This window comes from Hemicordylus capensis, chromosome 3 (genome assembly GCF_027244095.1).
Source record: "Hemicordylus capensis ecotype Gifberg chromosome 3, rHemCap1.1.pri, whole genome shotgun sequence".
In the NCBI taxonomy this organism is placed as follows: Eukaryota; Metazoa; Chordata; class Lepidosauria; order Squamata; family Cordylidae; genus Hemicordylus; species Hemicordylus capensis.
In genome coordinates, this window is record NC_069659.1 from 243,550,409 (window position 1) to 243,564,850 (window position 14,442).

The following is a 14,442-nucleotide window of genomic DNA, read 5'->3' on the forward strand; positions in this document are numbered from 1 at the left end:
CATGTGTTCGATTCCAAAATCAGTTGCAGCAGTTCTGGGTAGACTTGGAAAATAATACTCCAATTCACAGTCATTTGATTATTCTTCACCTAGAAGGGATGAGAATATTTCAGAGAATTATTCTCCAAATCCCCAAATTCTTACCTTTTGAATTTTTTCACACAGGAATAATTTGAATTCACATATCTATCCATAGATGGTTGCTTGGGGGCATTTTAACAAAGAATTCAAAGCTCCAGAATACTTAAGGAGCATACTTTGGGGCAGGGGAAACAATCAACAGAGACTTCTTTTTTAAAAAAGCTGCACAAGTGGCTGATATATATATATGAGTATATTTCATCACCAAAATAACATTTTGGGAAGAGTAGAGAAGAAAAGTTTGGACTTTCTGAGTCTAGAGGCCTAGACTCAGGACTTTGTTAATCTGCTATTCCAAGTTGTTCCTATAAAACCTGCTTTTAGCAAAACAAAATGGATCCTTAGGAGTGTCTGTTTTGATGCTGTGGAGACAGAGGGATGTTACTAGAGCAACCAGATATCTTAACTTGTGTGAAGGGCATGCTGTGGTAGTATATGAAGAAAGATTTATAAATAATAAAGGCAAATCCAAAGCTCTTTACCTTAATTGGTTCAAATGTAAAGCTCAGTTTAGTCCAGGACTAACCCCCTCTAACTGTTCTCTATTTTCCTTTTTTCTAAGGAATTTGAAAATAAGTCTGCTTGAGGGTTATTTCTTATTCCAAAAAAACCATTTCCGAAAATGATAGCATGAGAATTATTCAGTGAATATTTGAAGAATATTTTAAAGTTCAGTAGATAATCCTCAGAATTTCCTGCCCCATATTCCCCCATGAAAATCTCAAAGAATATTTGGGGGCACATTTGCCCACTACTCAATTTTGTGTTTAGGGGTTTTGGTTCTGGATCAGGTTCAAATCAACCAAGAGATTTTAGGATTGGGTTCCATTCCAGGTCACTAGATTTCTCTGAACCAGTTTTGAGATCACGTTCCATTTCACCATTCTTGAAATACAAAAATCTTGAACCTGAGGACAGAGTCCAGAATATATCTGAGGATGAAGCCAGAGGGCAGAGACCAGAAGATTTGGTGGCCAAATGGACAGAGCCTAGTAGTTGTGTTGAGTCCAGGGATGTATTTGTGGACAAAGCCTAATAGGCTTTTCTTGATTCAAGGGAACAGCCCAAAATCTGCTTTTTCACCTAAAGCATATCGAAGGAAGGAAAGAAGGCCTTGCCTCTTGCTTTTCTGGCACCTGACCTGGAAAAATGCCCTGCCCAGTATTTTGCAGTCACTTGGTCAGCCTACCAATGCTGTGCCACAACTGCTCTGTGGCAACTCAAATCATACCATTGGGTAGGTTGGTGAGTAGGTGTCTCCTTAGTTCTTTTGAGCCATTGTAAAAGCCTGCTGCTGTTTTTCTTCCCCCACTCAGGTTTCATAGCATTTTCAACTATGCCAGAGCTGGCTAAAAAAATAAAAATGTTTTTTGCCTTGGCTCCTGTGGTTTCTGTCAAGCATGTCCCAAGCCCTGCAGTGAAATTATTATCTTCAGTTTCTGAACATACAATAAAGGTATGGCTTCTCACTTTATATTTTATATCTGGGAATAATAGAAATATAAGACTGAAAGTGAGTGAATTCCACCTATTCCAAAATGGTGTAACTATGATTTTCAAATAGAAAATCCTAAATTAAAGATAAGAATACCATAAGCTGTTCTCATCTTATTATAGTGTGCAATTAACAAAAAGTATATTCATTGTAAGCATTTGTAGAATGTAACATGTCATTTTTGTATACTGCATATATGTGTAAAATGTCTACTTACTTAATGCTATGTAACAGCATGGCAAATTGGTTTAAAAAGAAGAAGGCAGAGAAAAATAATTAAAAGCAATAAAGGATTGAGTATTCATTTCACCCCTGATAACCTGGCAAAGAGGCACCTTTTAACATGGTGATTCTCTTTATTTAGCAGGTGGAGAGTAACTGGCCCTATCCACCCCCAGCACAGTACCTCCAGTGACTGTTGCTGGTGTCTGTCTTATGTTTCTTTTAGATTGCGAGCCCTTTGGGGAGAGGGATCCATCTTATTTATTTATTATTTCTCTGTGTAAACTGCCCTGAGCCATTTTTGGAAGGGTGGTATAGAAATTGAATTATTATTATTATTATTATTATTATTATTATTATTATTATTAAAGAGCACCTCAAACATGAAGAGCACCTCAACACCATAGGGGCCACAGAAATCACCATCAGCCAATTACAAAAAGCAACTTTACTGGGAACAGCCTATATTCTGCGATGGTATCTATAATAACAGCAACAACACTGATAACAAAATTCAGCCATCCCAGGTCCTTGGGAAGGACTTGAAGTCTGGATAAAACAAACCAGTCAATAACACCTGTCTGACTGTGTAAACAAGAAATAATAATAATAGCAGATACGATAATTAGCAGATACGAAGCCAGAATTACACAACACAGGCAGAATCTCCAATTTCAGTTGAATCAGAGATGTTTCTACCAAAGCAATAGAAGGAGAAACTGCAAGAAACATAGAAACACCAAATAAAGAAGAAACAGTGCAATTCTGGGGGAAATTATGGGACAATCCAATAGATTATAATAAAAAAGCAGGCTGGGTGAAAGAGGTCAAAAAATGTAACCAACAAATGCAAGATCTAATAATAACACCAGAATTAATAAGTGAAAGAGCAAAGAAAATTAAAAATTGGACTGCACCAGGCGACGATGAACTGCATGGCTTTTGGCTTAAACACCTAACAAGGCTTCATAAACAACTATCAAAACAGTTCACACATTTTGCAAGCAGGTGATATTGAACAATGGCTAACAACTGGGAAAACCCATCTCAAAAAGTAATTATATACCGATAAGCTGCCTGCCAACCATGTTCAAATTATTACCTGGAATAATAACAGATGAAGTAATGCACCACTTATTAACTAATAAGCAGCTTCCAGTTGAACAGAAAGGAAATTGCCCGAACACCAGAGGCACAAAAGACAAGGTGCTAGTTGACAAAATGATTTTAGACAATTGCAAGAGAAGAAAAACAAATCTAAGTGTTGCATGGATTGCACCTAGAGTGCCAATTACCACTGGGATTACTTTGGTCTTTTTCTGCCACAGCCTTTCAATTTCAATTTGTAGATCTTTGTATTTGGTGATTTTTTCTATTTCTTTTTCTTCTATTCTGCTATCTCCTGGTATTGCTATGTCGATTATTTTGACTTGTTTTTCTTTCTTCTCGACTACAGTTATATCTGGTATATTGTGTGGCAGATGTTTGTCTGTTTGTAGTTGGAAGTCCCATAATATTTGTGCATCTTCATTTTCTACCACTTTTTCAATTTTATGGTCCCACCAATGTTTGGCTACAGTTAGCTTTTATTTTTTGCAGATGTTCCAGTGTATCATCCCTGATACCTTGTCATGCCTTTGTTTGTAGTCAGTCTGTGCGATCTTTTTACAACAGCTGATGAGGTGGTCCACTGTTTCATCTGCTTCTTTACAAAGGCAGCACTTGCTGTTTGTTGTTGATTTTTTGACTTCTGCTCTTATTGCAATAGTGCCTGTTCAGAGTATTAAACTCTCTGTTTCTTGACTTGTTCTTTCTTGTAGGCCTGCTTAGTTTTATTGGTGTTGAATAGTTTCTCCTTATTGACCATTTGAAGTGCATCTTCTTCACTGTCCTTCATATATTCCCCAAGGCCTCTTTTCTCCTCCTCTACTGTTTGATGGACTTGCAGCATTCCTCTTCCACCTGAGCTGCGAGGGAGGTATAGCCTATCTACATCACTGCGGAGGTGCAGAGCATGACTGATGGTCATTATTTTAGTGGTCTTATGATCTAGCGTCCCTAGCTCTGCCTGGGTCCAGTCTATTATTCCTGCAGTGTATCTGATAACAGGTATAGCCCAGGTGTTTATGGCTTGTAGGGTGTTCCCGCCATTGAGTTTGGACTTGAGGATTTTTCTAACTCTCCTGAAGTATTCACTTCCCAGGGGCATAATAGGGCAGGGGGAGACAGTTGTCTGGGGGCCTACTGCCTTGGGGGGGGGGCCCCAGAGGCAAGTCACATGACTGACTCCCCCAGCCGCACACCCACCTGGGCTTCCTTCAGATATATTCATCCTCCGAAATTGATTTGAGTGTTAAGACCTGGAGCTACTAGAACAGCAGGGGGGGCCCATTTTAAAATCTTGTCTCTGGGCCCACTCCAACCTTGCTACGCCCCTGTCACTTCCAATTTTTATTTTAACTTCAGTGTGTGCGATGTTATCAGCCTGGAGAATGCCCAAGTATTTGTAAGGTTCTTTCTCTTCCAGGTTCTTGATCTTCCTTCCATTGGGCAGTTCTATTCCTTCTGTTTTTTTTATTTTCCCTCTATTCATTATTAATGCAGCACACTTGTCTAGTCCAAACTCCATTGCTAAATCGCTACTGAATATACGGACAGTGTTTAGCAGTGATTCAATTTCTGACTGGGAATTTCCATACAACTTCAGATCGTCCATGTACAGCAGATGGTTGATTTTACTGGAAGTTTTAGATGTTTGGTATCCGAGGCCCTTTTTGTTTAGTATTTGTGAAAATGGGGTCATGGCGATTACAAACAACAGAGGGGATAGTGAGTCCCCTTGGAAAATGCCTCTTCTAATGCTAACCTGTCCAAGTGTCTTACTATTGATTGTTAACTGTGTACTCCACATGCTCATTGCTAATTTTATAAATATCTGAATGTTTTTGCTGACACCAGTTGTTTCTAAACATTTTAGTATCCATGTGTGAGGCAATGAATCGAAGGCTTTCTTGTAGTCAATCCATGCAACACTTAGATTGGTTTTTCTTCTCTTGCAATTTTCTAAAATCATTTTGTCAATCAGGAGCTGGTCTTTTGTGCCTCTGGTGTTCGGGCAATTTCCTTTCTGTTCAACTGGAAGCTGTTTGTTAGTTAATAAGTGTTGCATGACTTCATCTGCTATTATTACAGTTAATAATTTTAACATGGTTGGCAGGCGGGTTATCAGTCTACAATCAGCAATCCCCCTGCCCTCCCACCCTCCCTACCTCCCCGTCATGTGAATAGCTTTACAATCTTACCGAACATTAAAAAATGTGCAGTGTTAGAAATGGAAGGCAACATGAACTCCCTGAGTCTACTACTCTGTATTCCAGTTTTTGTATCATCCAGTTTGTGTATGAAGCACTTTTGGGACTATGAAGAGAATGTCTCAGTGCAACGAAATAAAAAAATAACCTGTAAGAGGTTCCTCCCTGTATGGGTGGTAGGAGGAGTGACTGCATTGGTTATAGGCACTGATAAATGACACAAAATAAATCAGGATTTGCAGAACCTGCCTAAAGTTTCTGTTGCTGCTGGTTTCTTATTTCTTCTCAGCAGGAAGTTTAAGCACATTCATTCATTCAGTCATTCATTCATTTGATTTCTATACCGCCCTTCTAAAAATGGCTCAGGGCGGTTTACACAGAGAAATAATAAATAAATAAGTTGGATCCCTGTCTCCAAAGGGCTCGCAATCTAAAAAGAAACACAAGATAGACCCCAGCAAATCCAGCTTACGATTGAAATTCCTCAGGGTTCTGTTGTATTTTTGTGATTTTAAAAAATAGCAGAGTTATTGAGTATACATGTTATGCTCCTAGGTAGATGAATCTAATCACATATTTGCTGGTGTTGCTTATTATTATCAGCCCTGTCATAAGGACTACTTGGATATTACACTGAACATCCCTACAGATGTCTGTACATATGCACACATGTTTGTGTGAATGACTGTACCTGCATAATGAATGAATGATGAGTATGAAATTGAGGCCTCCTCAAATGCAGGGTACAGATAGACAATGTATTACTGTACATGTATTGAACAAAATGTCTGATTAATAATATGTGTGTAGAGATCTCTACATGCATAATACCCTGTATACAGATTGTACTTGCATTGAACATAACTATGAATCAGGCTAGAGGCAATAGACATTGGCTTAGGGCCCAAGCACCTCAAATGGAGCTGCTAACTGAGCAGATTAGTGGCCCAAGTGGTGCTATCCGAGACCATGGTAAAATTGTGCTTCCATTTTCTGCTAACCATTAAACAAGATTCTATTTGAATTAATGGTAGAGATGTGTGGAACTTTCAGAAGACATTTCTCTATTTGTTATGAAAATTTTATTTTGCTTTCTTTAAAATTCCTCAGATCTTTTGCCAGAGACAGAGCTTCAAAGACTAAATTCTTCTTTAGGCAGAATTCATTGGAAACTCTGAAAAATAAACAAGTAAAACTGCATGGATAACATGCGAATGAATACACAATGAACCTAACCAGGAGGTTTTCTAGCACAGGTCACATTGAAGTGAATGGGAGTTATGCAGCAAGAACATAACATAGTTCACATGATTTCTGGAGAATGCTTATACTTAGAATTTAATGAGCCCCCAGTTAGCCTCTAGTCACTTTGAGAGTGCACACTGAAGAGGTTGGCCCCATGTACATGTTATGTTCAGCACACATGCAGCATTACACTTCTATCTCTACCTTGCAATTTGGGGGGGGGGGCTTGTAACTAGTTTCACTTTTTAGGTGAATGTATGTCCAGTCATTCACACACACAAGTGTGCACCTGAGCATGTGTACAATGAGCACAAGACAATAAGAACATTGTCTTCTGCAGATCTATGAATTTCAACAGGATATAGAGAAATCTCTAAGGTACACACAGGTAGATTCACAATAGTTTTCTAAAGTCCAGTTTAAGTAATATTTGTTTTATTTCCACAGGACATATTTGGCAAAAAAGATTTTACCTTGTTAAACCCAGCTGGAAAAACGTTTCTCACCAAGTTATGCAACTATGGCTTCATGAACAAATTATGTAATTTTGCTCTTTTATTTGCGGGTGGATTCAATGCAGGAAATATAAATATGGTATGTAGCTGACCCTACATTGGAGAAAAACAAAATATGTTAACAACACAATTCTGTGTTGGCGATAGGGCCACAACTTTACTAACGAACACAGATAACACTGATAACTGCAGCAAATCTAACTTTCTGCCCCCAAAGCAGTGTAGGCAGCAGGAGTGGCTTCCCCATGAGGTTAACTGAAGCAATTACTCCGTGCCACCTCTATTGCCCTGGTTGCCCTCCTAATGATCATCAGTCATTGCAATCTGTAAACACCACATTTAAGTCTCTGGTACAATGCTGGTAGCCTGCTACTGTTCCATGATTTTGTAGCCAACCATCATGCCCCCTCTTCTTCAGATGTTACTGTTATACAAAACAGAGGGGAGAGGGCTGTTCCCTTAGTCTCCTTAGCCTACCTTATGACACAATCAAAAACTGTGTTCTACCCAGGTTTGGGAGCTGTATGTGTGTTCCCAGTTTTTGGTTGTGTGGAAGCAAGGTAAGAAGAAAACTTGGGTTAACTTGTGTGGGAGCAAGGTAGTAAGAAAAGCTAATCAGGTTGTCCTCCTACCTTGCTTCCACACAATGAACCGGGTCTCACGATCAGTGAGTCCTGGCTTAGAAGGATGAGCAGGGAGAGTGGGCTAAGCTTGCTCTCCCCGCACACGAGCAGGGAGAGAGCCCTGCGCGGCCGGATCGGCCACCCACACGACTGCCGGCTCTGTGATGGAGCTGGCAGGGGCTGGGGAGCTTGGGGGGTGCGTGGCCCCCGAAAGCTCCAGTATGCCCTGCGTGAATGCTCAGGGCATACTGGGGAGACACGCGGAGCCGGGAGGCAGCTTTTTGCCTCCCCTCCAGGGGTCTACTTATGAGTAGCCGTGGTTACTAACGATTGGAAAGCCCAGGTTTGCGGAGCACTCGCTCCACAAACCTGGGCTTAGGGGAGGACTACAAAAGCGGGCTAGCCACTTGTAAGCCACCGGCCTCGCCTGTGAGCCCAGTGGTTGACACAAGCAGCAAAAATCGGGCTAGGAGAGCCTAGCCCGGTTTTTGCTGCTTGTGAGAATAGCCCCAATCATTTCTATCCAGCTTTTCCCCCTAGCTTGCTTCCACACAACCGACAATTGGAAGCACAAAGCGCTCCCAAACCTAGGCAGCAGGAAGAGCAGTTGTGAGCAAGAACTTGAAGCACCTTTGCATTCATTGCCCTGTACTCTTAGCAGACACTGTTGCCGGCAAGTTTAAAGGGATGAAGGGTTTTCTCCCCCATATCCCAATTTGTACAACTGGTAGTGGTGTGGTTTGAGGCCTATAATGTTTTCCCTGCTGATGGGAAGAATAAAGGTTGGGGAAGGAAAAGGGATGTAAATTCCTGATGGTTTCCTCCTTTAAAAGGCTTTCTTTTCTTTTGTGGCAGTGCAGTAGCTCTATTCAGACATTATATTGTTTGTGCATACAGGTGTCTGTACACACATAAACATTTTCACTTTTAAAATGAAAACCCCATTTCGATACTAAACCACATATGATTTGAACTAGAAAACAGAAGGCAAGTGGTGTTGGTCCCTGCCAAGGAATAAACAGAGTGTGGCAAATTGCTGGATTGAGGAAAATGTTGGATTTTCTTTTTTTTAAAAAACCTTCTTCTCTCACATCCTTAACCATTTAAAAAAAACCAAACTGAGTACTTAATTTTTCAGTCAATCCACGTTTATTTTTAAAAGACTTTTCACTCTTTCCCTACAGAGCCAAGCAGAAGTGCTTACATCTTGCTTTCCAGATACAACATCAATTAAAAACTTACTTCACTGGAGACAGGTAGAGGTTTTTACATTTTAAAACATTTTTGATAGTAATATAGATATGCTCTATGAACATAACTATATTACTAATGGTTATTGCTTCCAACAAGGATCCCAGGAATCTGTGGAGGGGCTGCCCTCACCAGCCATCGCTCCCACTAAACACACCATAATGTACTCTGTGTCATAACTTACTGGTCCAGTACAGTGTTCCCTCTAACAGGGATTACCAAATATTGTTGACTACAATTCCCAGAATCCCCAGCTGCAATGGCTTGTGCTTGGGGATTATGGGAGTTGTAGTCAACAGCATCTGGGAATACCTGTTAGAGAGAACACTAGTCCAGTAGTGGTGTGCAGGGAATGGAGAGGAGGCCCTGGCATGCTGCAGAATAGAGTACTAGGAGGAAAGCAACGGTACAACGTGGTGAAGCTTTTTGCTTCCCCTTCTTCTCCCTGATGCACTGCAGATCAGCATAGTATGAACAAAGGTATGATGAGGTGAAAGGAAAGGCAAAAAACCATCTTTTCTTGAATCTCCATGCACCACCATAGCTGCTTCCACTGCCAGACTGATCAGTAAATGGCAGGAGGAAGTTTATTTTAGGGAGGTTCATGATGAAAGTATTTAGTTAATAGGGAGGTACATGTGGAAGGGCAGAGGTAATGGTAAATTTTTCCTAGCTTGGGTTCAGACAAGAACTTTAGAGATCTGGAAAAAAGATCTCTCCTATCTTTTTTCTGGAGTTTGCCTCTCCTATCGAGCAGTCTTTCACAAACCCTAAGCAATATTTTCAAGCTCAACCTTGGAAACATTCACTGATATTTCTAGTTGTAGTGCAAGGGTTCCCAGCAGGGTTACTAGGACCCCTAGAGGTTTTGAAGGGCCCCAGAGGACTCAGAGCCTTTCTTCTTTCCCAAGCTGCAGCTATGCAGTAACTCCTGGTGTAATGAAAACATGATTTCAGTTATGTCTTCATACGAGCTGCCTAAACAGCTATGGTTAAAGCTAGATTGTGAAGACAAAGCAGACAGCTTTTAATCAGTGAACAACACTATGTGACCATCGAAATGATGCACTTGCATGCATGGGGGCACCATGTGTGTGCTGACATGGCACGGGGTGTTATTGGGACGTGCTCTGCCTATGGTTTGCTAATGCTGTGTGAGGGGCTACTGGGATGCATGCCGCCCAGCAGGAAGCTGAATGGAATGGCAGAGGTAAGGACCTGCTCTCCTTTGTCTTAAAGTTCCTTTTCAAATTTCCCTACAAGTGTTCAAACTATGCTTCGAACTGCAGTTTGGGCACATGCCTAATGTCTAGGTTGGCCCTAAAACCTTTGGATCTAAGCTTTGGCATTGAATACAAACATAAGTAATTTTTTTCTTAAATTTTCATCATCATCATTATTAATATACTGCTCCTCAACAACAACAAAAAATTAACCTGTTTGCAAAGATAAAGGAATAAGATAGTTCCCTGTGCCATTATTTTCAATTTGCTTTAGTTGGACTCCTGTGATAATCCTAACATTGCAAAGTCTTCACAGTAAAAATGAATATGTTTCATATGATGTCTAATGCTGTGCTTTTCCAATTCATTTGACAGACAGGAGAATCAGGATTCAGATATTTTGACTATGGAAGTGAGAATCAGGTCAGATATAACCAGGTAAGTGTATCACCCTGCAGGTCACAATACATAGCTGTTAGCAGTGAGGATGAGCACAATCACCTGACTAGCAGCACTTTATGACCGATGGGCTGTACTTGTAGTTTGTTGGGCTGCAAATTGATCAGTCTGTCCTGGGCTAAAGAAGGAGTGGGGAGAATCAGGATTGTGATTCAGAGAAAGCATTCTCAAGGATCAAATTGTAAAGCACATAGAAGTACAGGCCCTGCTGGGGGAGAACCAGCATGGTTTTTGCAATGGTAAATCTTGCCTCACAAAACTTTTGGAGTTCTTTGAGAGTATCAACAGGTGTGTGGAAAAAGGTGATCCGGTTGACATAGTATACCTGGACTTGCAAAAAAAAATTTGACAAAGTTCCTCATCAAAGATTCTTGAAAAAATTTAGCAGTCATGGGATAAGGGGACAAGTACATGTGTGGATTGGTAACTCGTTGAAGGACAGGAAACAGAGGGTAGGTATAAATGGAGAGTTTTCACAATGGAGGGAAGTAAGAAGTGGCGTCCCCCAGGATCTATACTTGGACCAGTTGGCCTTTTAATTTACTCATAAATGATCTAGAAGTTGGGGTAAGCAGTGAGATGGCCAAATTTTCAGATGACATCAAACTATTTAGGGTACTGAAATCCAAAGCAGATTGTGAGGAGCTCCAAAATGATCTCTCTAAACTCGGTGAGTGGGTGACAAAATGGCAAATGCGGTTCAGTATTGGCAAGTGTAAAGTGATGCCTATTGGGACAAAAAACCCCAACTTCATGTATACACTGATGGGATTTGAGCTGTCAGTGACTGACCAGGAGAGGGATCTTGGGGTTGTGTGGACAGCTCACGTGTTGACTCAATGTGGGGCAGCTATGAAAAAGGCCAATTCCCTGCTAGAGATCATTAGGAAGGGGGTTGAAAATAAACCTGCTAATATTATAATGCCCTTATACAAAACTATGGTGTGGCCACACCTGGAATACTGTGTACATGGCCTTGGACCAAGCCATGCAGGGTCCCACTGTGCTGGCACGGCAGCCTCCAAAATGGCCACTGCACCAGGGAATAGGCCCGGAAAGGGCTGAAGATTCTCTAACTGAGTGATTCTTAGGAAAAGGAAGGCTGATGGGAGCAGGAATGTCTGTGGACCCCCCCTCCCCCACCACCTCGAAGAAGCCCCCCACATGGGGTAGGTTAAAAGAAAAAAGAAGAGAATAAAAAAAAAGTTTGTCAACTCCCCCTCGAACTGAACCAAAGGCGGTGGGGGGGGGTGGTCCAAAGGGGGCCAAAACCAAACTGGCCCAGTGCAATTCAAGTTTGGTTCGAACTCAAACCAAACTGGGCCAGGTGGTTTTGTGCACATCCCTACATTCTTCACTGGTGGCTCGATGACTGGACACTCTTTTTGGATTCCTTCAGCTAGGAGGTGAGACAAGTAGCTTCAGCCTTCACCTCATTGAAATGCTGCAGTAAGACTTGTGGCAAATGTAGTATGTGCTCCAGCCCCATGATGACTTCAAAAGAACAGACAGATTCAAAGTTACAAAAGCTGAACTCTGGTTTCTTTATTGAGAGGCAAGGTTTTCCTGGATATCAGTTTCTACAGACAGTCAACAAGGGATAGCAGTCATCATCTTCACCTTTTTATGGGCTTCTTTTGTCATTCTTCTGGGATCATAATTTTGTTCTTAAGAAGAAATACAGAGTCAAGATCTTTTAACACAGATTAGGAATGCTTTAACTATGAAGATTTCTATCTGAGAGACCAAATAGTCTTTCTTGATTTATACACCATCATTATTATCATTTTATTATTATTTATTTATTTAACATATTTGTATACTGCCCAAAACGCAAGTCTCTGGGCCTTTTACAACAAAACAATAAAACAACAAATAAAAAGGTTAAAATATTACAGTAATTTAAAATTTAAAACATTAAAACTATTAAAAACCATCAAACTTTTAAAACAGTGAGGCTCTTCTCACGATCAGTGAGAAGAACCTGGATGGGGTTTGCAGGGGGAGCGGGCTAAGCTTGCTCTCCCCGCAGATGATCATGAAGCCCTCCCCGCGTGGCCGGATCAGCCACCCACATGACTGCCAGCTCCGTCAAGGAGCCGGCAGGGGCTTGGTAGTTTGTGGGCCACGCAGCCCCCGGGAATTCCAGCATGCTCTGCGTGAGTGCGCAGAGCATGCCGTAGAGAGTTTTTAGCCTCCCGGTCAGGGATCTCCTCATGAGTTGCCAGGGCACAGAGTTGCGGCACGGCAACACACGATCCAGAAACCCTGGTTAGTAGAGCACTCGCTCCACTAATCTGGGCTAAGGGGAGGGCTTCCTAAGTGGGTAACCCATTGTGAGGCAACTGGGCTTGCCTGCGAGCTCAGTGTTCCTCACAGTCTGCTAAAACTGGGCTAGGCTCACCCAGCCCAATTTTAGCCAAATGTGAGAATAGCCTCATTATCTAATTAAAAACCTGGGTGAACAAATGTGTCTTGACTGCCTTTTAAAAGGTTGTAAGAGATGGGGAGGCTCTTATTTCAGCAGGGAGCACGTTCTAACACCTCGGGGCAGCAACGGAGAAGGCCCATCCCCAAGTAGCCAACAGACAAGCCAGTGGCAACTGCAAACGAACCTCTCCTGATGATCTCAATGGGAAGTGGCACTCATAGTGAAGAAGATGTTCTCTTAGATAGCAGGACCTGTTTAGGGCTTTATAGGTAATAACCAAGACCTTGTATAAACAAGACCCGGAAACTTATCATTAGCCAGTGTAGATCTTTTAAGATAGGAGTGATATGGTTTCTCCAAGATGACCCAGAGACTAACCTGGCTGCCGCATTCTGGACTAACTGCAGTTTCCGGACTATGTAGAAAGGCAGGCCCACATAGAGTGCATTGCAGTAGTCAATTCTGGAGGTGACCAACAGATGTACTATTGTTCTGAGGTCATTTATCTCAAGAAACAGATGTAGCTGGTGTGTCAACAGAAGCCGATAGAAGGCACTTCTGGCCACTGCCTCAATCTGGGATACTAGAGAGAGGTTTGTGTCCAAAAGCACCCCCACACTGTGTACCTGTTCTTTCTGGGGAAGTGTGACCCCATCCAGAACAGGTAGATCATGCTGGTGGACCATAGGGCCATCAGCCACACAAGCCTGAACTAAGCTCAAGCCTGCCTATACGGTAAGATTCTGCAACTGATAACATTTTCTTGCTACAAAAAGATAATTATTTTTTCTCATACTTTCTTTTTAGTCCATTCCTCCTTCATATAAGGTAGAAGACATGATGGTGCCAACTGCAGTATGGTCTGGTGGGAAGGACATGATTGCCAACCCAGAAAATATGGAAAATTTAATTTCTCGTATTACTAATTTAGTTTACTATTGCCACTTTCCAGATTGGACCCATTGGGATTTTGTTGGGGGTATGAATGCCCCACAACGCATGTACTACAAAGTTGTTGAGATGATAGAGAGATCTCTATAAAGCATTGCTTTTCCATGGAAGATTTCATTTCAGTGTATTTTTGTCTCTTCCTCCTCAACAACCTAGGCTAGCCTGAGGTGGATAACAAATTACCTAGTACCCTACTGAGGTGTTTTTGGCTTTCTGAAATCAACAATATTTAATAAGTAGTTAACTTTTCCTAGATCAAACTGAGTGTTACTGACTGTTCATTGCATTTTATTATTTCTGTTGATGTTTCATTTTTTGAAAAGTCTTTAGGTGTTTGTATCACCAGTGAAAGAACTAAATGAAGAGATGTAGCATCTAGAGGTGGAAGCAGTTGGGAAAGGGAATAGGAAGCTTGGGGCAGGAGATCTCTGGGTGGATCCTTTGCTTCACTGTGGTCAGACTTGCATTGATGTAGTTGGAACACAATAAATATATTTTCTTCAGCCTAATGTCAGCAAGTGTTTTATGCTAATGAAGCAGTGGTGTCTACATTGCAATGAATGCAGGGCAGGGCT

At 41.5% G+C, this 14,442-nt stretch overlaps 1 protein-coding gene across 1 annotated transcript in view; it reads left to right on the plus strand.

Moving 5' to 3' along the window:
* The window catches only part of LOC128350823 (lysosomal acid lipase/cholesteryl ester hydrolase-like), a 32,130-nt gene extending 17,968 nt beyond the window's left edge, over nucleotides 1-14,162 (plus strand). Inside the window, exons 5-9 of the mRNA XM_053309593.1 lie at nucleotides 1,458-1,597; nucleotides 6,862-7,008; nucleotides 8,737-8,808; nucleotides 10,402-10,464; nucleotides 13,724-14,162. Of these exons, the coding sequence (XP_053165568.1) occupies nucleotides 1,458-1,597; nucleotides 6,862-7,008; nucleotides 8,737-8,808; nucleotides 10,402-10,464; nucleotides 13,724-13,957 (656 nt within the window). The 3' untranslated portion in view covers nucleotides 13,958-14,162. The remainder of the gene's footprint in view (nucleotides 1-1,457; nucleotides 1,598-6,861; nucleotides 7,009-8,736; nucleotides 8,809-10,401; nucleotides 10,465-13,723) is intronic.
* Nucleotides 14,163-14,442: the final 280 nt, after the last annotated feature.